This window comes from Leopardus geoffroyi, chromosome B2, assembly GCF_018350155.1.
Source record: "Leopardus geoffroyi isolate Oge1 chromosome B2, O.geoffroyi_Oge1_pat1.0, whole genome shotgun sequence".
In the NCBI taxonomy this organism is placed as follows: domain Eukaryota; kingdom Metazoa; phylum Chordata; class Mammalia; order Carnivora; family Felidae; genus Leopardus; species Leopardus geoffroyi.
This window is the reverse complement of record NC_059332.1, coordinates 68,652,935-68,675,071: the sequence shown is the minus strand read 5'-3', so window position 1 is coordinate 68,675,071 and position 22,137 is coordinate 68,652,935. Positions and strand designations below refer to the sequence as shown.

The window sequence follows — 22,137 nt, the reverse complement described above, 5'->3', positions numbered from 1 at the left end:
AAAAAAGAATGAATCCTGCCATTTGCAACAACATGGATAGAGCTAGAGAATATAATGCTAAGTGAAATAAGCCAGTCAGAGAAAGACAAATACCATATGATTTCACACTGTGGAATTTAAGAAACAAAACAAACAAAGGGAAAAAAAGAGAGACAGAGAGAGGCAAATCAAGAAAAATTGATTTGTTCTTAATTATAAAGAACATATTATAGAGTATAATTATAAGAATTATAATTGTTCTTAATTATAAAGAACAAACCGATGGTTACCAGAGGGAGGTGGGTGGGGGAATAAGTTAAATAGGTGATGGGGATTAACAAGTGCAATTGTTGTGATGAGCACAGGGTGATGTATGAATCACTATACTGTACACCTGAAACTATCATAACACTGTATGTTAACTAACTGGAATTAAAATAAAAACTAAAAAAAATTTAAGACATTGTACTTGGGCCCACTCAGTAGTTGAGTTAAAAAATAAATTTTAATGAAAAAATATATATAAAATAAATAAAATTGTTCAAGCAGATTGTTATCAGATTGTGGAAAGCCTTGAATGTCAGGAAAAAGAGTTTGAATTTTTATCTCATAGGTAATAAAGTATTACTGAGGGTGCTGGCTGAGAGACGCGGAAAATTAATCCAGTGGCTGAGGATAAATTAGAAGACTTCTCACTAATACATCTAAAGAATTTATTTAAATATCTCATGTGAACTTAAATATGCCTAGTGAAATGGTAAACTTGTAGAGGATAATGCTATAGGCCATATTTTTCTTTTAACTTTCCACAGGTCCTAACACTGTCCTACACCCATACAGATGCTTATGTGTTATTTTGATGAATGAATCAACGAAATCTTTTCGTTAAACAAACGTCAGTAGTCTGGCATCCTCCATGTGCCCTATTAAAGTTAGAGGTTGTGTGTCTGTCCACTGCCATGGAAGAGAGGGGCTTGTGATATGAAATGAGGAGAAACTACATTGGCTACCACCCACATGAGTTTTGTCCCTCATGGCATTTTCCATTGGTTGGTCTCCTCTTTCAGCTTCCATAGCTGATGTCACTAATAAAAGACTAAGTGCATTACCAAAGACATTCAATTTTCCACAGACATGTTTTTTACTCTTTTAAAAACCTTTCAGATTTCACAATCATCTAGGTACCCAATACTGAAAATCTGTCACACCCCAAGTTTGAAACTCAGCTCCAGGCTTGCTCTGTGCCCTGGGAGCCCATGTGAATTCAGAACAGTGAGAGACTCCTGCTTGTTCCCAGTCCAGAGGGCAAAAAGGATGACCCCTTGGCCAAATCCAGGTCCTCAGAAGAGCATTTCTATTTTTAGCCACATGCTACCAAAGGTGGCCCAAATATGCCATTCCTTCTGAGAGATATTTCAAATCCTCTCTTGACCTGACAGTGCTCACTAACTAGCTTTAATATAAAGTTTGGGCACAAATGGTCTCATTAAACCAGTCTAGACTCTTCTCTAAAGAAGACTGTATTAAATAATATCTCAGCATCACATAGGTTATATTGTATAATCCAGTCTTCATCAAAGAGCATTCATAGTTACACAAGAGTGTGGCACGATCTTAGTGATGCTCCAACAGTATATATGAATTATGTGTGTGTGTGCATGTGTGCAAATGTTTTCATGAAGAGCACAGAGTTCTAACATTACAGTGTCCTCAAGGATTCTAAATAGTTAACTCATTGGAGCTTTGGTACTTTGTCTCTCAATGAAATTCAGAGAACACTTCTAGTTAATAAGATTTTAATTCTAAAAGTACTTGAGGGGCGCCTGGGTGACTCAGTCAGTTAAGTGTCTTACTTCAGCTCAGGTCATGATCTCATGGTTCATGAGTTCAAGCCCCGCATTGGGCTCTGTTGTGACAGCTCAGAACCTGGAACCTGCTTGGGATTCTTTAATATGAAGTTTAGGCACGAATGGTCTAATGTTCTCTCTGCCCCACCCCGGCTCGTGCTATGTCTTTCTCTGTCTCTCAAAAATAAATAAACGCTAAAAAAATTTTAAAGCACTTGAACCTTCATTATCCACTTTTTGAGACAATATCAATATATATTATATAGTATTACCATATACTTATAGTTTATATTAATAGAAGACCTTTTATTTTCTAACTCAGGAAAGAGAAATAGAATCCACTAAGGTATACAAAGGCCCACTGGAGCAGAAGGTGGAATTGAGCATCACTCTAGCAAACCAGAGGTTCACGGCAGAGCTCGCTGACTCCCAGTCCCCACATTATCAGGAGCTGGCAGCCAAGTCTCAACTCCAGGTAAGTGAACCCACCCCACACAACCACAGCCCAAGTCATGACTCAGAATCTGGGAGCCAACAGGATCTAAACCCTTTGTACTAATAGTTCCAACTTCTTGTGACCAGGCATTCATTTTCAACCAAAACTGCTTTCATTTTAATCAAAAACTGCAATGGGTCCCAAAATGTTAGGGCAAATTCATCTCTAGAAAAGTTTTCTATTCTAGCTTCTCTTTTTTTTTTTTTTAATTTTTTTTTCCCTTAATGTTTATTTATTTTTGAGAGAGAAAAAAAGAGACAGAGTACGAGCAGGGAAGGGGCACAGAGAGAGGGATACACGGGATCTGAAGTAGGCTCCAGGCTCCGAGCTGTCAACACAAAGCCTGAAGCAAGGCACGAACTCGTGAACAGCGAGATCGTGGCCTGGGCCAAAACTAAGAGTTGGATGCTTAACTGACTGAGCCACCCAGGAGCCCCTCCAGCTTCTGTATCTTAAAAGTCACTTACATTTAGGTTTTCTTTAAATATTAGTAGGTCTTTAAACCTTCTTTAACAGAGAGCCACTACACAGGTGTTCTATACATCTAAAATGTTCATGTAAGCACCAACTAGGGAACATGCTGGGTTGAAATATGAATTTTAATTCATATTTGTCTTACATAATATATATCCACTTTTGCAGTTTGATGCAATTTAATGACATGACACTCTTCGTGGGTGATAAGTGTAAGGCAGTAATGTTGTCCATGTCGTCCACTAAACTTCAGAACTGTTCCAAGATGTCTCTTCCATCTCGGACTCTCATCATATCTGCCTGCCTCTTCATTTCCTGCAGGATGAATCTAAGCTACTCTGCTAACCATGGCATCTATATGCCATGATAAAAGCCCTGCCTTCCTTTCCAGCCTCATCTTCCCATCCTTCCCGTCCCCGTCCTTTGCACTCTACAGAAATACAAACTGCTTACAAATCTTTTCTCACCTTTAGCCTTTCCCTGTGTTGTCTCATCTGTCTGGAATGTCCTTTCCCTGAGTTTCATTTTACAAAACTTCATCAAGGAAAGTTCTGTCTCAAACCATTCTGGATTCAGTCGGTGCCTCTCCTCTGAGCTAAAACAATGTGCCCACAACATTTATCACCCTGTCTTGAGATTGTTTCTTTACACGTCTATGGCCTTTGTTGTCTCTGTTTCTCCCTCTTCACCTGCCACCCTCACTATCTTCAGGCTCTGAGTGTCCCCTTGAGGGCAGGAACTGTTTCTTTCATCTCTGAAGACTTAACCTCCTAATACAGAGCTTGGGATGCAGTTAACTACTCAGTGACCGTAGAAATGCAACTGCAAATAGAAGCATTCATAAGAAAACATAACCATGAACTTCATTTATGGAGAGCCTGGGTGCCCAAGCATCTCACTCAGCATGGCCAGGGAACCGACAGGCCCCTACTTGTCATACTTGGAGAATTCAGTGCTTACCTCCTCTCAACTGGAGAGAGGATAAATAGGCAAAAATATTAAACCTCCAACTTCCTCCTGCATCAGCGTTCAGTCAATAAAATGTAAAGAATCATTTCTACAAACTTCAAAGAGAAAGCATCAGCATGGGGTGTTTATGAACCAGAGAAGTACTTAGACACGGATTATTAGATAGAATGAATTAAAGAATAGTCTGTTAACTTTCTATTTGTTCTTGAAATATTCTCTTCAGAAGATCTTTAGTATAGTTGGAGTATCTTCAAAATTGGATAGTTGGCCAAGATTCCAATTCAGGCAGCCTGGCACCAAAACCCCTACTCTTAACCATTATGCAATACTTCTTATTTTTCCCAAATAAATATTTATGGGACAGGGATTTTTGTATCATCATCAAATTAACATGCCCATTCTAGACTCTGAAAAACTTATTAGCCAAATAAGAGTATGTCTTGCTGGGTCTTGTTCCAGAGACCCATCACATCAGTCCTGCGGGTTCCTCTGCACGGTCACTGGCTTCTCTGAGATGGAGCCCCTCTGGTTAGAGCATCTGTTCCCTTTCCAGGCTTCTGAGCAGTCCAGACCACCCAGCAGCTTGCCAACAGATAACCAACCCACTCCACCACCGCCCATACTTGCATTAGCAGAGCCATTCAGGCCTAATCAGGAATTAATGGACAGTGCTTTGAAGTAATTTAATTTCCACAATAAACCTAATGAGCAATTTAATACAAATGTCAAAAGGAATGCTTAGCTGTTGTCTGAATGCTTTCTCCTGTGCAAACGCTCATGAGAACTCAATACGGCTGCCTTTTTATAGCCCCTTGAACATACATTCCAGCAGAATCAGGGAGGCCCCTGTGCATTTAGTATTATTAATAAGGTTAACTGGGCACTTAATTAGCAATTTAATGGTTAGCACTCCATAATTGGAGGGTCCCCAGAAGATTATTTGGCAGAATTAACTGAAGGCCTTTGTCATCTCCTCCCTAGATGCCTTCTGCACCCTCCTAAGCAGAGCTGAATCTTAATCGATCACAGACAGGTTCACAAAGAGGGCATGAACAACAAAATACCTCTCTGCTGGAGCCAGTGCTGTGGAGCACTCTTGGAGGGGAGGACGGCTCTCCTTGGAGATGTTCCCCACTGCCCATGCTGCAGCTGCGGGCTTCTATGGGAGCAGTTCTGTTTTGATTGGCTGTTTTCATCCATACAACAGCGCCTCTGGTATCCTGGACACGAAAGAAGGACAAGTCGGGGTCTGAATCTTCCACTCCAGAAACTGCTGCTCACACTTAAACATCTAGTCTAAGGTGTTGTTACTGGAATGGCATGACAACTGCCTTGGGGACCCAAAGCTATTTGCCACAGAAAGCCAGAGCAGACCTGAGACATGTACACAGCTCTTTCCTACCTGTCTCGGTAACCATCTCCTCAGACCTAAACTCCTAGTTCTCCTCTGTTAAGCCTGTGGTGGGGGTGGTCATGGAGGCACAGAAGCTTAGTACTCAGCATCCCTGCCCTTGACCCCTACAGGGACCCTCATCTTGTCCTTTCCCCTCACTGGGTCTTTCAAAAACAACTGACTGAAGTCTTGCTCTGCCCCTGTCAGGCTCCAAGTTATGTGACTACTGAGGAAGTAAAAGAAAATTGGACTACCAAGGAGCTAGTAATCCAGTAGAAGATGTAGAGACTAAGTTAATCAAAAATACAATATCATCAACTCTTTGCCCACTGTGTGTCAGGCATTTATTAGTTATTCCTGCCCACTGTGTGTCAGGCATTTATTAGTTATTCCTGCCCACTGTGTGTCAGGCATTTATTAGTTATTCCTTATAGGAGCCTTATAATATAGGTATTGTTATTCTTTTTGGACTAAGGAGATCATATTCAGAGAGATGAAGCAATAAACTCAAGGTCTTACAGCTAGAAAGGAGCAGAACCAATATTTAAACTCAGGCCTACACAGCTACCTCAGCACCCAAAACCTAGGCTACCTTCATTGCTGCAGTTACTATATACTGAGGGAATGAAAACTAATTTTAATATTGGTTTAAGAAAATATGATTTAGCTGGTAAATCAGTCTGCTGGAAAAAGAAATCTATGACACACTTCAAAGGCCAATGTAAGTGATTTGGGGATTATCTGTGCATCACTGCCCTAGTCCTTGGCATAGATAATATAGAATCAGCAGTAATTTTAGATACAGTGACAATGCAGCAGCATGTTGATGAGTTTAGAGAATGAAGAGATCCACTCAAGTCCATTAAACAAAACTTGCTGAGTCCCTGCTATGTGGATAACGGCCTGCTAGGTACTGGGAGGGAGGGAGATGAAGATGAATCAGACACAGTCCCTGAGCCCAAGGAGCATAATCTCAGTGAAGGAGCCATTGTGCAGCTCATAGACTGTTTTATGGGATATACTGTAACAAGTCCTAGAGCAGTAGGGAGAAGAAATCATTGAGCCTGACTTTAGGGCTCTACAAATTCTCGATAGAGAATATGCTTGAGCTGGCTTTGAAATATGGCGGTATGGGCAGTCAAGGAGCAGAAGATAGAAGTTGCATCTTGGGCTAAAAGGGGGAAAAAGTCATAGAGGTCTGGAGGAAGTACATGTTGTAATTTGAGGAGAGATAGGTGTTAGTTTAGTGTCCCGAGAGGACACAATATTGGCCAAGAGGGTAATGATGACAGGAAGGGCAAATGATAAAGTGCTTGGGGAATGGAAGGTTAGAATGCGCAGGACCTTAAATGCCATTCTAAAGGAACTTATTCAATTGGCAGTGCAGCCCATCAAGGGATTTTTAGTGAAGAACAACAGACATGGAATGATTACCTTGGAAATAAAAATGTGGTCAAGGAGACATCTCTATTCCTCCTGCCCTAGCATATCCCCTCCCCCCGCCAAAAAAAAAAAAAAAAATTCTGCTGTCTTTCCTCACACACCCCTAGAAAACCATTTCAGCAATATAAAAAGGGAGATAGGGAAGGTATGCCTGCCATGAGAATAAGAATGTGATGGAAACAAAATGTATATGGGGTTCAAACTACCAGGAGTTAATGAATGGATGTGATGGGCACAGAGAGAAGGTATTAGGGTTGCTGGGTCTTCTGGCATGGAAGACGATAGGTGTTTATGAACCTGACTGGGATAGAGAGCGCTGAAGGAAAGGCGGATTTGGAAGGAAGAGAATAACTCTGGTTTGGATGTATTTAGTAGTGGCAAAGTTGGGATATTCACATGTAGAACTCAAAGCTATGTCTCAGATGATCAGTGAAGCTATGGCAGAAAATGAGATCCCCAAGGGTGGGGAGAGGGGAGTGGGCACAGGGAAGGGGAGTGGTGCCAGGTTCCTGCTCACCTCCTCAGCCTCACTTTCACCCTGCTCTCCCTTCCAAGCTTCGCTACTAATACTATCCCTTTCTCTTGGTCTCTTTTGCCTCCCAGTCCATGCGGGAGTAAGCTGGACGGAGCAGCGCCTGTCTATGTGGCAATGTGTCCCCAGGCCTAGCACAGTGCCTGCAGTCAAACTTACTGAATAAGTGGGAGGGTGAGATAAGGAGGCTAAGCATCTTTATATTTATAGTAGAGAGTGCAGGCGAGACTAAGATGGAGTAAAGAAGACTGAGAAAGTGGTCCTTGAGATAGAAGAAGAACCAGAAAATAAGCAGGCACAGCATGGAAGAGAAATGGAAAATGCCACTGGATTTGGAGAGAGCCAAGAGACAACAGCCTGGAGAAAATCTTCCCCACTGGGTGAATCCAGAGGCAGAAGCCAGACCGTAGTGGGTCAGGAATAACTGAATATAGCAATTATAAAATATTCCTATAATATGCTTCATTAGCAAGGTCAAACTAATTAAGAAAATTTATTATAAAGTCCACATAAATCTACCAGTGAATCTAACCTATTAGAGTCTGCCTGTACTATTTTATTTAGATATAGCAGCCATTTTGACTTTGGTAACCTCTTTAACATATTTTCCAAATCATATAATTCAATCCAGAAATTATTATAGTTATTCTTTGTGTATAAATAAAAATACTGTAGCCAAAAAAGTTTCTTCCAAGTGCCACCTTAAAGTTTTTTCATATTTTATATAAAGTAACCGTGAAAGCAGATCAGAACTACCCAATTGCAGCTTTTAAATAAATAGCAAAACACTTTCCCCTGGGTTTCAGAAATTACCAAGAACAAAGCGTTTGGCCTCAATCGTTGCTTCAATTTTCCATTTTCATTTATTCCCCCTAACTCATCAGAAGTGTTGAGACTTTTTCAGTTAGGTAACATCTGACCTGGTACGGCCAGAGCGTTTCATAAATTTCTTTCTTTCTGCAGATGCAAAAGGTATTTAAGAAATTTCCAGGATTCAAAGAAATCCATGTGCTAGGATTTAGGTAAGTAAGAGGATCGGACTCTTCTCAATTTTTAAATTACTTTTTCCCTATCCTCTTTTAAAAGCAGTGTCATGAGGAATATAAGGTTCTTCTCCCCCCAGTTGTTTAGCCCTGTCGAATCCTGAAAACTGAATACATTTCAGATAAAGGAATTGTCTAATTAGAACATGACTCTAGGTGATTTTTTAAGGGGGTAACACAAGAGCTGTGTTCCTTCCTTCCTCCCTCGGGAGCCAGAAACACTGCTCTCTGCAGAGAGCTCATCTGCTGTCCTTGGCAATGTCATTAACGAACCTCTTAGGAAAACACCTCAGTAGAGACAGGTCAAAATAAGTAGCAATTAGTTACCTTGGTGTCTGATTTCCTGGTTCCCTATCGAGTGTTAAATATCATCATCGTTTAAACAAATCAGGCTGACTCTATGGAATCAGGTGAAACTAATAAAAAGAAGTATCTGTGAGGGGTAAGGGAGTTGAAGGAACAGGGTAGAAAGGGACAGAAGTGGAAGCAAGACTTCCCAGAATATACCTTTTTTTTAATGTTTTTTTTTTTTATTTTTGAAAGATAGAGTGTGAGCGTGAGAGGGGCAGAGAGAGAGGGAGGCACAGAATCCGAAGCAGGCTCCAGGCTCTGAGCTGTCAGCACAGAGCCCAACGAGAGGATCAAGCTCATGAGCGTGAGATCATGACCTGAGCTGAAGTCGGACGCTTAACCAACTGAGCCACCCAGGTGCCCCCCCACCACCAGAACATACTTTTATTATCATTTTGACATCTAAACTGTAGTAATGCATTACCACACAAAAATTTCTAAATTACAATTTTCTTTTGTTTTTTTATTTTTAAAACAAAATTTTTAATATTTATTTATTTTTGAGTGGGGAGGGGGAGAGAGAGGGAAACACAGAATCTGAAGCAGTTTCCAGGCCCTGAGCTGTCAGCACAGAGCCTGATGCAGGGCTCGAACCCACAAACCACGAGATCATGACCTGATCCAAAGTCAGACATTCAATTGGCTGAGCCACCCAGGCGCCCCACTAAATTACAATTTTATTTTTAAAATTTTTTTTATTTTTTTCTAAATTACAATTTTAAATAAAGTAAATGAAATTGAAAAATAGTGCCATGCAGGGTTCAGTTATGTTCCCACCGCTTTCCCACAAGCACGCCTATATCCATTAGCATCTCAACACTCTAATCGAGGTGGGTTCATGATTTTTGACGAGAAGTTTAGCATTCTTTTTCCTTTTTTTAAATGTTTATTTATTTTTGAGAGAGAGAGAGAGAGCATGCAAGCAGGGAGGGGCAAAGAGAGAGAGGGACAGAGAGAATCCCAAGGAGGCTCCGTACTGCCAGCACAGAGTCCCACATCATGCTCTATTCCATGAACCGCAAGATCATGAACTGAGCCAAAATCAAGAGTCAGAAGCTTAATCCGCTGAGCTACTCAGGTGACCCGCATTTTCTGTGTAAGTTCTCATTTAAAACATCTACCGATGGGGCCATAATAGGACATATTTTTTAATGGCCGCAGGGTATATGTGAGCCCTGGCATGACAGAATGAGATTCCCCACACCAAGGGGGATTTGTAAAGTGGGTAGAGAAGGCTTCTCCCAAAGTACTTCCTGGCCCCTTCACCATCTGTTGTGTTAAAGCTATAAGTTGCCGAGAGCAAGTCTACAGACCCACAAAGAATAGCTTCCAGGCGAGCTCTACAGGTGTATTTCTCTAAAAGATATCAGGCCCCTCTGATTTGTGTGACTCCAGAGAAAGAAAATATTGAAAAGTGAAAGTTATAAAAGATGAAACCCTTAATATGTACCAAAGCAGACTCATTTTTCCTTATTTCAAGATGCTGCTCCACAATATTCCATGTGAAATCAGATGGATTAGAGGGAAATAAAAGGTGATAGTGGAATATTCTGCATAGATGGCAAAGTCTTCTGGACAAACCACTGCAGCTAAAAAGCAGATGTTGCATTTAAAGCTGAGGGAAATGATAGGAACAGTCCTTTCAAGTGGACATTATGCCCTCCTTTCAAATAAATGAAAACCTAATAATGAAAAAAAATCTATTTTAGAAGAAAATGAAAGTATTAAGGATGATGAAATTTTGCAAGATAAATATTTTAAAAATATATCTACTGAAGCTGCATCTTTCCCATGTGTTTATCTCTGTAAGAATTTATTCTTATTTCTGCCAAAGATGTTTATAAAATAAATTTGATCATATATTCCCAATGCTCTCCATTATGGAATGAATATTTAGTCTCCCAGAAAACAGTTGGACCCTGAATAGTATAAAAGATATGCTTATAAGTATGGCAAGCTTTTAATCATAACTAACAATGCTCAGAATATTGTAAAGTAAACTTGGAATGAAGGAAATTGCTTCCTCATGGAGCCAGATCCCCTAAAACACTATGAGTCTCCTGGTACTGTCTTTATTTAGTTCGTTTGTACAAAACCTGATCTATAATTTCATAAGTACATTTTTTATCAGTGACCTCATTTAATTCTCCCAGACACAACTGGGAAGTTATGAGGATGTGTATGATTAACACAATTCTAAGGATGCACAGAAAAAGATCAACTTTAAATATTGCTTTATCTTGGGGCACCTGGGTGGCTCAGTCGGTTGAGCGACCGACTTCGGTTCAGGTCATGATCTCACGGTTGGTGGTTTCCAGCCCCGCGTCAGGCACTGTGCTGACAACTTAGAGCCTGAAGCCTACTTTGGATTCTATGTCTCCCTCTCTCTCTGCCCCTACCCTGCTCATGCTGTGTCTCTCTCTCTGTCTTTCAAAAATAATAAATAAAAATGTTAAAAAATTTTAGATATTGCTTTATCTTTTAAAGCAATATGGAAAACTATTAACAACCATTTAATCTAGTCAGAGGGTAGAATCTTTCAAAGGCTAGTTCACAGTTGTCCACAGCAACTTTATTTGTATTAGCAACAGTAGGAAATAACCCAAATATCCATGAACAGAGCAATAGATACACAAATTGTGGAATATTATTACCACAGACTACTACTCAAAAGAGGAAGCAACTATTAGAATATACAACAATATGGTTTCATCTCAGAGTAAGTATGTTGAGTGAAAGAATACAGAGAAAAATAAATATATTATGATTCCATTTCTGTGTGACTCTAGAACATGCAAACTAATCTATAATGACAAAACAGATCAGTAGTTGCTTGGGGAGGGTGAGGCAGAAAAGATGGAGGGAAGGATTTCAGAGGGGCATGAGTAAACCTTTGGGAGGAATTGATTTGATCGTGGTAATGGTTTCACAGGTGTATAATATCAAACTTACCAAATTGTACACCGTCAACATGTGCACTTTGTTTTGTGACAATTACATTTCAATGCAATTTTTTTTAAAAAAATGAGCAGAACTAGGTGTATGGCCCAGGGAGCCCTACTTCTCCAAACTACAAGCCACTGCTGAAAGGAAGCAAGAGGCAGGCCCCACAGAGCAGCCCTAGTTAGAGAGTCATGGATCCTCCTCTGCTTGCACAAAAGGAAAATCATAGCAAAGTCTCTTTCAGTCATTTTACCAAGGGACAAAAGTTCAATGAATTCATACCCCAGGTAGAAAGAGCAGTAACACAAATCCCTTCATATGTAGAGATTGTCTTTGTCAACAAATTTCACCTGAAAGGTAAAATGAGAAAACTGAATATAGCTTCTAAACTAAATTCATATATACGTCCAGAGGAGTCCTAAATATATTTGTCAGTTTGATGACCAAAGTTTGATGAGTAGGCAGTGGTATGGCCAGTGCGCCCAGACTTGAAATCAAGCAGGATAGGGTTTGAATCTCAGCTCTGCCACCTTCCAACTTTCCCTTTCTGTGTGTGTTCCTTGTTCTGTAAAATGGGGATTGTGTTGTTGAAAAAGATTAAATGAGGATGCATATAAACTGCCTGGTACAGACCACCCACTCAGTAAACAGGTGTTTATTTTTCTTGCAACCTGTTCCATGATGAATTGTACCACTCCCTCAAGGATTACTGATTAAAACAATTTGAAAAACAATCAGTGAACAAAACACCAGTTCCAGTGTCCAGTCTCAGATAAATTACCTTCAGGATTAAATAAATCATTTAATGTTATTCACAGGGTGAGAAATCCATTTATAAAATACTTTCCAAAAAAACTTCCTGGCACCAGCACTACCCAAAATGTAAGACGCATTGGATATATTTTCAGCCTCTTTGGGAAGAATATGAAGAAATCAAAGAGTTTACAAAGAAGACCAAAAGTACATACAGCCTATGAACTAAGGCTGAAATCCTAATCAGAAACATCATATAATGGTGTTTACTTCCTGAGATTTATGTGGCTCTCACAATTCCATCCAAATTCTGATGGCAGTTTAATGTGTTTCCTTCAACACATTCCTGGGCAAACATGGAACACAATAGAAAGAAATCTCTCTCCCTCTTTCTCTCTCCCCTCCCCCGATATATGAAATGATTCATTGAATATCTTAATAAATTTCATAAAAATTCTTTCTCCCTTGCATGCTCCCATTGCTCCTGGTGAAATGAAGACCAAAGAAAGGAAAAGATGGGTAATTTGGACTTTTCTAATATTTTGAAATATAGTGCCTTTTATCCCACAGATTTACATACTGATCTTTTATAAGTAATTTTTACATACAAAGTCTGGGATAAGCCCATGGCTTTTTATTGGTGTCTTATTTAAATGAGACTAATTGCTGTAAACAATAATAGAAAAAAAGTTCTACAGAGGTATATCTAATGAAATATGTATATATTCAGAATTTTGTGATGCTTGAGTTATGTGTCTGCTTTTAGACATGTTTATTGTTTCTTAATTTCTTCTCTACTTTAAACAGATTCATTTCTGTATTTAATTTTATCTCCATGTGCTGTATTGTTTTTCTTGAAGACAGACACTTACTTGTATGAGCTTGAGATCCCACAAAATCTGGATCTATTGCTGGATTTATTTCTTTGCTGATGTTAAAGTTTAACCATGTTAAAAAAATAATTTAATTAATTAAGCAATTATTTCATACTAAAAAAACTCTTAAGTCAAAATTACTGTATAAGTACGTGAACAATGACTTGATCAGTGAAAGTGTATCCTGTAAAATTCAAAATCTAATTAGAAAAACATAAAAATGCCTTTCTCTGAGGCAAGCGTGTTTTAACAGTTTCTTAAATGTCATTTGTGATGGGAAATTGTCTGTCTGAATGCACACTTGTATAAGCAGCCAACCTAAGTCTGGAATAAAGGAGAGAAACTAATTTGCTCCTTGGTTCCAAGGTCAGTTTGAACTGGGACAGAGCCCACAATACCGTGGAGAGCTCAGTAATAAGAATCCAGCTTTGGCTCCTAAAATTGACTAGTGAAATAATGAACTGTAGATTCTGACTGATTGTGTGGCCCAAAGAATTGCCAAGAGTAAACATTATCAGTTCCTGTGGCCTTTGAAACACTCTTGCATCCCTTGGTGTGGATTTATGGCATAAATTGAAAGGTAAAACCTGATCGTGGAGGACAAAGCTACAGAGAATCCCATTGCATTTTTATATGCAAAAAGGCATTAAATCAATAAATATGATAATAAATATAGTTAATCGTATAGTACTTCCCTTTCTCTTTTTTCACACCTTTCTTCCAAGATGTTATCTTAAAAGCAGCTTGAGGAAAAAGATTATGTTATTTTAGAATTTTGTTTTTTAATTAAAAAATACTTCTTGAAAGAAGCAGAAGAGAAATAACCTGAAAATTGAAGCTTTGACTTGGTACAATGTGTACATACTATTGTCCCATTTCTATGTCCTGTATTGCTATTTCATAGACCTTCCTGAAGAAGGTTATAGAAAAAAGGACAATTCATCCTTCCTGCTGATTGGCACTGCATGACTTTACTTGTAACACCACCAAAACTGCTGGTCAGTAATAACAACTCTTGACAATTAACACTTTTTCAGAAGGAATAAAAATCCATGATCACTTGATGCAGTTAGTAGCCCCTCTTCAGCCTGGTGTTCTAAGGACTAAAATATAGGTCAATTCTTCTTCCACATTTCAAATTTCTAATAAACATTTAAACTAGCTTTGAAGTGAGATATTCTTTAAGAGCCCATCAGCAAAGATGATGAAGCTGTCTTGAATCTTTGTAGAAACACAGTGACTGTCTTTATAAGGCATGTAACAACGGGTTTGGGTGGAATGTGTCCTCTGCTGTCTACAGTTCAAGCTCCACAGAGATGCGACTTTTGGCCATCTTTAAGAGAGACATTGCAGATGCAAAAAGCCCTGCGAGTAACCTCCTGTCTTTTGATTCCAACAAAATTGAGAGTGAAGGAGTCCCTCATGGAATGATGGAGGAAGACAAGCAACCAGAAATCTATCTCACAGCTTCAGACCTCAAAAAGCTAATCAGCAGAGCACTAGAGGAAGACAAATCCTTGGATGTGGAAACAATTCAGTTCATTGATGGTCAGTTGGTGATTTCATAGTTCTGGATTTATCCTCATTTTGACAGAGACACTAGGAGGTGTAGAATGTCTCAGGGTCACTGTCATTTTAACTTGGGCCTTACAGAGTCAATCATTTGTGTTACAGGCACATCACATATGGTATCACTTCTCTTTCCTCACTCCAACCTGTGTCTCATTGGATGAGCCTTTAGTGCTACTTCACATCAAGAATAGGTCCAGGAGAAGCCCAGAGTTTCAGTTCAGTAGTTCAACTACAGTCATCCAATGGAGTCCAGATGGAAAGAAGCACCCACGGACAGTTCTGTTCCATTGGCACAACCCAGATTCCCTCACCCAGTAAATTGGTTGAGTCCCAGAAGGAAATGGATGGCACATTATTAGAATAGAATAGGATGACATGAGGAGAGTTTGATAAAGGGACTATTTATAAAGTCTTTCCTAATACACAAAGGAATAGGACAGTTCTCTGGAGCCAAAAGTAGCAAGGCCCCATTACTACCTCTAGGCATTAAGGGTTTGCCTCATAGTCTAAGCCATCCCAAAGCCAGAGAGCAAAAAACCATTGATATAGTCCATATAAGTCAACATCCTAGGGCAGAGAGTAGCAGGGAGAGAAGAGAAGAGTGGATCAAAGAAAGTCAACAAGATCATCAGGCACACTCAGGATTCTCAGAGGGTAACTGAAGGAACCCAGGAGCCTAGAACTCTTCACTAAGCCCAGCACTCTTGGCATAATAGATGGACCCTAGAAATGCCATTTTAGTATGACATGGCATGAAACTGGCATTCTCTGCCAGTTCTATTTCTCTGGTTTAGGCAGTCAAACTCAACACTGGAAAACATCAAAAGGTCTCTTGGCACAACATGCAAGGCAAGGGAATCTCCTAGGCAAGAAAAGGTGAGCTTCAGACTCATCTCAGAGACCATTTGTTACTCTGGTTTATCTCTGTTCAAACTTCTGAGATGTTCTGAGAATCGGGCTTCAAGGTAGAAGTAGAATCTGCAAATGGCCCTTGGTTCCAGCATTTATTCTAGCTATTTCTTTCTTTGTTAGCTTAGTTGTATCTTCATCCCCACTGGCCTAGCCAATCAACCTGCCTGCCTGATCCAAATCTATACAGTAAAGCTAAACATCCTAAAAGCCTACTTTAATAACTGTTCTTATCACATATACATGTAAGATGTACCCCCGCATTTGTCTTTCAATTTATTACTCATATCAGTGACTATTAGTGTATGTGATGCTGATTTCTAAATGATTTGCTACACCACTCCACTCCTTAAAAACTGATTATTGCCACATTTTCAACCCTGACTGTTTTAGTGCCCCAACCACAAAAGAAAAAAAGAAAAAGAAAGAAATACTCAAACCTTGTGATTTTTCACCTGCAGAATTGTTGGGGTCATTGCCAGGCTCCGATCCCGACTTCCAGTCAGTGCTGCCCACACTCCTTGCCGATATCACAAAGGTAAGTGAGCTTATTGTTCTTTCGTTCTTCAAATAGGAACGAAGATTTCCATAAGAAAAAAAAATCCACTTAAGGACTGAACAGAACAAAATCTTCTTTGCAATGCTAATTATATTTTTTTTCTGTTTTTTACAGGCAGTACTTGGTTGCCATTTATATTTTCTGTCTTAATAGGATACAACTTACTTTTCAAATACCCTAAAATTCAAAATTCTCTTCACCATAGTTAGATCTTTGTTTCAATTAGTGTCAGGACTTGCTGTTTTGATAAAACAAACACATGCTCATGAACTGAAAAGAATACTTAAAGCAGAATATATAATTTAATTATGACTTTGAGAAATAAATATAAGCGTAGGTTTACTTTATAAGTTTGTTCTTAAATCTTAAGGTCTTACCTTTATTTATCTGTGAGGATTTTATAAGTATAATGTCTTCAACAGTAAAAATAATAAATTCTGCAATAATTTTTATATTTCATTTAAAGCTATATCCATTTAATTTATGCCAAAAACTGGGATATTGATAAGTGAAAGTGCTAACTAGGCTCTATTCCCTCTTTAAATGAAGGAATTCATAAATTGAAACATGATCGGCAATTCATCGTATTTCAGTTTTTAGTTAACCCTACCTAGGCAGATTCAGTTAGTCAAGAAGGCAGTTGATCATATTTTACCACTGTATCAATGCATGTTTTCCTTTCAGGACAAATTTCTGTATTACATCCTATATCAAAATCCATCGTAGATTCAAATCAACTATAACATGATTTGCTTATATTTAAATGAAGGAAAAAAATGGAGTGTAACCCTTCCCACATACAGGGAAATGTCACTTCTTAACATCTGTCTTTCTAAATTCATTCTTTAGGACGCTACTTTGAGTCCAGAACTTCCTCTTGATCAATCCAGGCTTGAGACAGTGGACAAAACAGGACACAGTACTCCTGGTGAGTTGTTGTTGTTGTTTTTTTTTTTTTTTTTTTACCACAAAGTCTATGTTGGCTGACGACCTCCTCTTTGAGGAAACCATCTATGACACTCCCTCCAAGACCAGTGACAAAGTCATCCTTGACCCAGGACAAGGTTTCCTCACACCAGCATTTCCAGCAGAAAAGCAGTCCATTTAACCTCTTCTGCCAGTGTCCTTCCCTTAGCTCTAGGCCCTGGGCCTGCACAGAGCACTGACACCCCTTCCCTGATGGATCTGGTGAAAGAAACTGAAATCAAAGCCGTACCAAATGCTACCCACACAGAATAGCCATCTCTATGAGGCTTCAAAACTAAAAGTCCATCAGGACAAGGTAGATCCTAAGACGAAAGTCCACAACAAGGGACTATGGCAACAGAGGATTGGGCTTTTACAATCGATATATGTCCTCTGTTCACCACTTACAGCCTGACCATTCATACCATCTGTTCTTCTGTGTGGTTTCTTTCATGCCAATTAGCTCATGTGTAATTGATAAGTAAGAATGTCAGTAAACATTGAAATCCTTTTGGTTCACTTTTGAACTTCTAAAAATGTTTATTTTTGAGACAATAGAATTAAGCTTTATCACAGTTGAAGAGAAATTTTTAGCAATTTATGAAGACCTTAAGAAAAAAATGAAAATTCTGTAGCAGAGTCTTATTTAGTGCAAGAAGGAGTTGATTTAGTGCCTTTAAGAACTCCTATGCTTTCTGCTTTATACAGCTGTATGTTGAAACTGTAGGTAAAAACGTCTTTAAGGAAACATGAACCCCAGGTTATAAGGCTGATGAGGAGGCACTATGGTTCTAAGTGCAAATGACAATAAAGATTTGTTATGGTTCATATTTTTAAATTTTTTCTATTCTTTAAAACATTTTTTTATTCAACTATAATTAACACACAGTGTTATGTTAGTTTCAGGTGTACAGTATAATGATTCCACAATTCTATACATTTCTCAGTGCTCAATAATATATGCGTACTCTTAATCTGAGTTATCTATTTCACCGACCCCCCCAGGCACCTACCATCTGGCAACCTACAATTTTTTCTCTGTGCTTAAGAGTGTGGTTTTTTTGTTAGTCTCCTTTTTCCTTTGTTCATTTGTTGTTTCTTATATTCCACATACAAACTAAATCATATGGTATTTGTCTTACTCTTATTTATTTAACTTAGCATTATACCCTCTAGATCCATCTATGTTATTGCAAATGGCAAGATTTCATTCTTTTTTATGACTAAGTAATATTCCATTATATATATATGTATATACATATATATATAATGTGTGTGTGTGTGTATATATATATATATATATATATATATATATGTATGTATATATCACATCTTCTTTATACATTCATCTATTCAGGGACACTTGGGTTGTTTCCATATCTTGGATATTATAAGTAATGCTGCAATAAACATGGGGGCACCTATATCTTTTCAAATTAGTGTTTTCATTTTCTTCAGGTAAATACCCAATAGTGTAATTACTGGATCATATGATAATTTTATCTTTAATTTTTTGAGGAAACTTTATACTGTTTTCCACATGGCTGAACAAGTTTGCATTCCCACCAAAAGAGCATGAGGGTTCCTTTTTCTCCACCTCCTTGCCAACACTTGTTAATGCTCGTGTTTTTTATTTTAGCCATCCTGAATGGTAGTCAAGTGATACTTAGTGGTGCTTTTAATTTGCATTTTCCTGATGAGTAGTGATATTGAGCAACTTTTCATGTGTCTATTAGCCATATGTATGTTTTCTTTGCAAAAATGTCTATTCAAGTGCTCTGCCCATTTTTTAATTGGATTATTTGGGTTTTTTTGTGTTGAGTTGTATAAGTCTTATATATGTTAGATATTAACCCCCTATCAGATATATCATTTGCAAATATCTTCTCCATTTGGAAGGCTGCCTTTTTGTTTGGTTGATGGTTTCCTTCATTGTGCAAAAGCTTTTTATTTTGGTATAGTCCCAATAGTTTCATTTTGCTTTTATTTCCCTTGCCAGAGGAAAGTTATCTGGAAGAATGTGTCTATAGCAGATGTCAAATTACTGTGCTATGGCTGATGTTTTTTAAATACGATTGTTACTGTTTTAGTTAGGACTCTCTTTTCAAAATTCTACAGGTTTTGAGTGATCAACCTCAATCCTATTTTCCTCATAAACTCTATGTGCAATTAGTATGCAATTTTGTGAAATGCAAGGGTTTTCACAAATACATATATGGCATGGAAGAAGAACCACCCATACAGATTATGTTTGGCTTACATGATTACCAGTGAATAAATGTTAACTGCATGATCCAATTACTTATTGCTGCATTATAAACCATCCCCAAAGTTTGTGGCTTAAAACAGCAATAAGGGGCGCCTGGGTGGCGCAGTCGGTTAAGCGTCCGACTTCAGCCAGGTCACGATCTCGCGGTCCGTGAGTTCGAGCCCCGCGTCGGGCTCTGGGCTGATGGCTCAGAGCCTGGAGCCTGTTTCCGATTCTGTGTCTCCCTCTCTCTCTGCCCCCCCCCCCATTCATGCTCTGTCTCTCTCTGTCCCAAAAATAAATAAACGTTGAAAAAAAAAAAAATTTAAAAAAAAAAAAAAAAAAAAAACAGCAATAATTTATTTTGCCAATAAATCTGAAATGTGGGCAGGGATCAGTGAGAACAGCTTTTCCATGCTCCATGTTGTGTCAACTACAGTATCTCAAGCTAATGGGTATTGAACATCTTTGTCCAAGTTGGTTCACTCACATAGCTGGCAAATCAGTAGTTAACCACGGCTGTTGGCTGGTTGGTGGGGGGTGGAGTGGGGCTCATTTCTTTTCTATGTAGGACTCTTCAACAGGGCTGCTTGGACATCCTTAAAGCTTGGCAGCATGGGTTCAAAGAGTTAATATGGCAAGAGGCAGAAGGTAGAAGCCTTCACTCTCTTCACTACTCAGAATCAGTGTCACTGCCTCCCATTGTAATGGCTAGACAGACATAGAGCTTATCTCAATTCAGGGGGAAGGAACATAGACCTTATCTCTTGCTGGGAGAAATTTCAAAAACCTTAAGGCCATTTATAATCAACTACAATCCACATCAACCACTATTATGACTTTCAAATTATTTAACAGTTGATTGTATAAGACAAAACAAACTTTTTTGTTTGTGATAGTAAATGCTCACTGGATTCCTTTCTTTCATTATGATATCATAAAACCTTATTAAAGATCAGCATTTCAGGTAGATTAATAAAAATGACACTATATGATGAGTATGTTATTGTACTTTCAAAATTGCTTTACTGTTTTCATTATATTTATATATTCCTTCCACTCACGATTATCCTTTAGAACACTAAAGCAGGAAGGAATCTTAGACATAATCTAGTTCAGCCACTGTGCTTCATGGATAAGAAAATCAAAACTAGAAATGTGAGGTGCTTTGCTCAAGGTCATGCTGTAGCTGGTTGCATAGCCAAGACTATCTGTCAGGTTTCCTGCACCTACTAAATTATGTTTAGCTTAAGTAACCCTCATTAAAAAAATATATTCCCTCAAATTTGCTTTGCCTTCCGATCACAGCTTCTTTTCTGTCTCTGTCACTATGCTGTCAGTTGTTTTTTAGTTTCACCAGTTTCACCTCTAACCGCACACTACAAGGACACAACTTCCACAAAAATCACTGGTGGCTTCCTAATTAATCAATTTAGCAGCCTCATTTCCATCTTTATTTTACATGATATTTCTGGCAAGGGCTTCTGTTGACCACTCCCTTCTTGAAACTCCTTCTTCATTTGGCTTCCACAAAATGATTTCTTGGTTCTTCTCATATTTCCTGATTCCTCCTCCTCAACCTCCTGCACTGGGGCTTATTATTAGATTTTTTTACACGTGAGGGAAGGGCTGAGAGAGATTAGGAGAGAGAGAGCACAGAGCCAGCACAGAGCCAGACGCGAGGCTCAAACTCATGAACCCCCGAGATCATGACCTGAGCCAAAATCAAGAGCCAGATGCTTAACCAACTGAGCCACCCAGGCAAAAAAAAAAAAAAAGTCAAAAAACTCTTTTGGAGTAATAAAACAATTTTGGAACTAGATAGAGGTGGTGTTTTGTACAGCATTGTGAATTTATGAATTCATGATTACTGAATTGTTCACTTTAAAATTTTGTTATTTTCCTTTTTTCTTTTTTTTAACATTCATTTTTTTTAATCTTTATTTTTGAGAGAGAGAGAGAGAGACAGAGTGTGAGTGGGGAGGGGCACAGAGAGAGGGAGACACAGAATCCGAAGTAGGCTCCAGGCTCTGAGCTGTCAGCACAGAGCCCAACACAGAGCTCAAACTCACAAACCATGAGATCATGACCTGAGCTGAAGTTGGATGCCCAACTGACTATGCCACCCAGGCACCCCTAACATTCATTTTTGAGAGACAGAGAGACAGAGTGTTAGTGGGGGAGGGACAGAGAGAAGGAGACAGAATCAGAAGCAGGATCCAGGCTCTGAGCTGTCAGCACAGAGCCCAAAGCAGGACTTTGAAGTCACAGATGGTGAGATCATGACCTGAGCTGAAGTTGGACGCTGAACCGACTGAGCCACCTAGGTGCCCCCAAAATTTTATGTTTTTTTAACCTCAATAATTTTTTTTTTAAAAAAACAGATGAGGGGCGCCTGGGTGGCGCAGTCGGTTAAGCGTCCGACTTCAGCCAGGTCACGATCTCGCGGTCCGTGAGTTCGAGCCCCGCGTCGGGCTCTGGGCTGATGGCTCAGAGCCTGGAGCCTGTTTCTGATTCTGTGTCTCCCTCTCTCTCTGCCCCTCCCCCGTTCATGCTCTGTCTCTCTCTGTCCCAAAAATAAATAAACGTTGAAAAAAAAAAAATTTAAAAAAAAAAAAACAAAAAAAAAACAGATGATTCTGTAGGGAAAATTGTATACAAAATAAACAGTATAAAGTTCAAGTTTGCTTTGGGTAGCTCATGAATTTGCCTCTGAGTTTCTTAGCACTTCCTTCACTGGAGATGCATAATGAATTCCAAAGCCCAGTTCATTATAGCAGTTCTA

At 38.9% G+C, this 22,137-nt stretch overlaps 1 protein-coding gene across 3 annotated transcripts in view; it reads left to right on the top strand.

Annotated features, from left to right (window-relative positions):
• The window catches only part of IMPG1 (interphotoreceptor matrix proteoglycan 1), a 137,375-nt gene that overhangs the window by 49,509 nt on the left and 65,729 nt on the right, over positions 1 to 22,137 (top strand). For all 3 annotated transcript variants that reach the window (XM_045498833.1, XM_045498832.1, XM_045498831.1), the window contains 6 exons: positions 2,149 to 2,301; positions 8,097 to 8,155; positions 12,722 to 12,742; positions 14,399 to 14,646; positions 16,041 to 16,117; positions 16,988 to 17,066. In XM_045498833.1, coding sequence (XP_045354789.1) covers positions 2,149 to 2,301; positions 8,097 to 8,155; positions 12,722 to 12,742; positions 14,399 to 14,646; positions 16,041 to 16,117; positions 16,988 to 17,066 — 637 coding nt within the window. The remainder of the gene's footprint in view (positions 1 to 2,148; positions 2,302 to 8,096; positions 8,156 to 12,721; positions 12,743 to 14,398; positions 14,647 to 16,040; positions 16,118 to 16,987; positions 17,067 to 22,137) is intronic.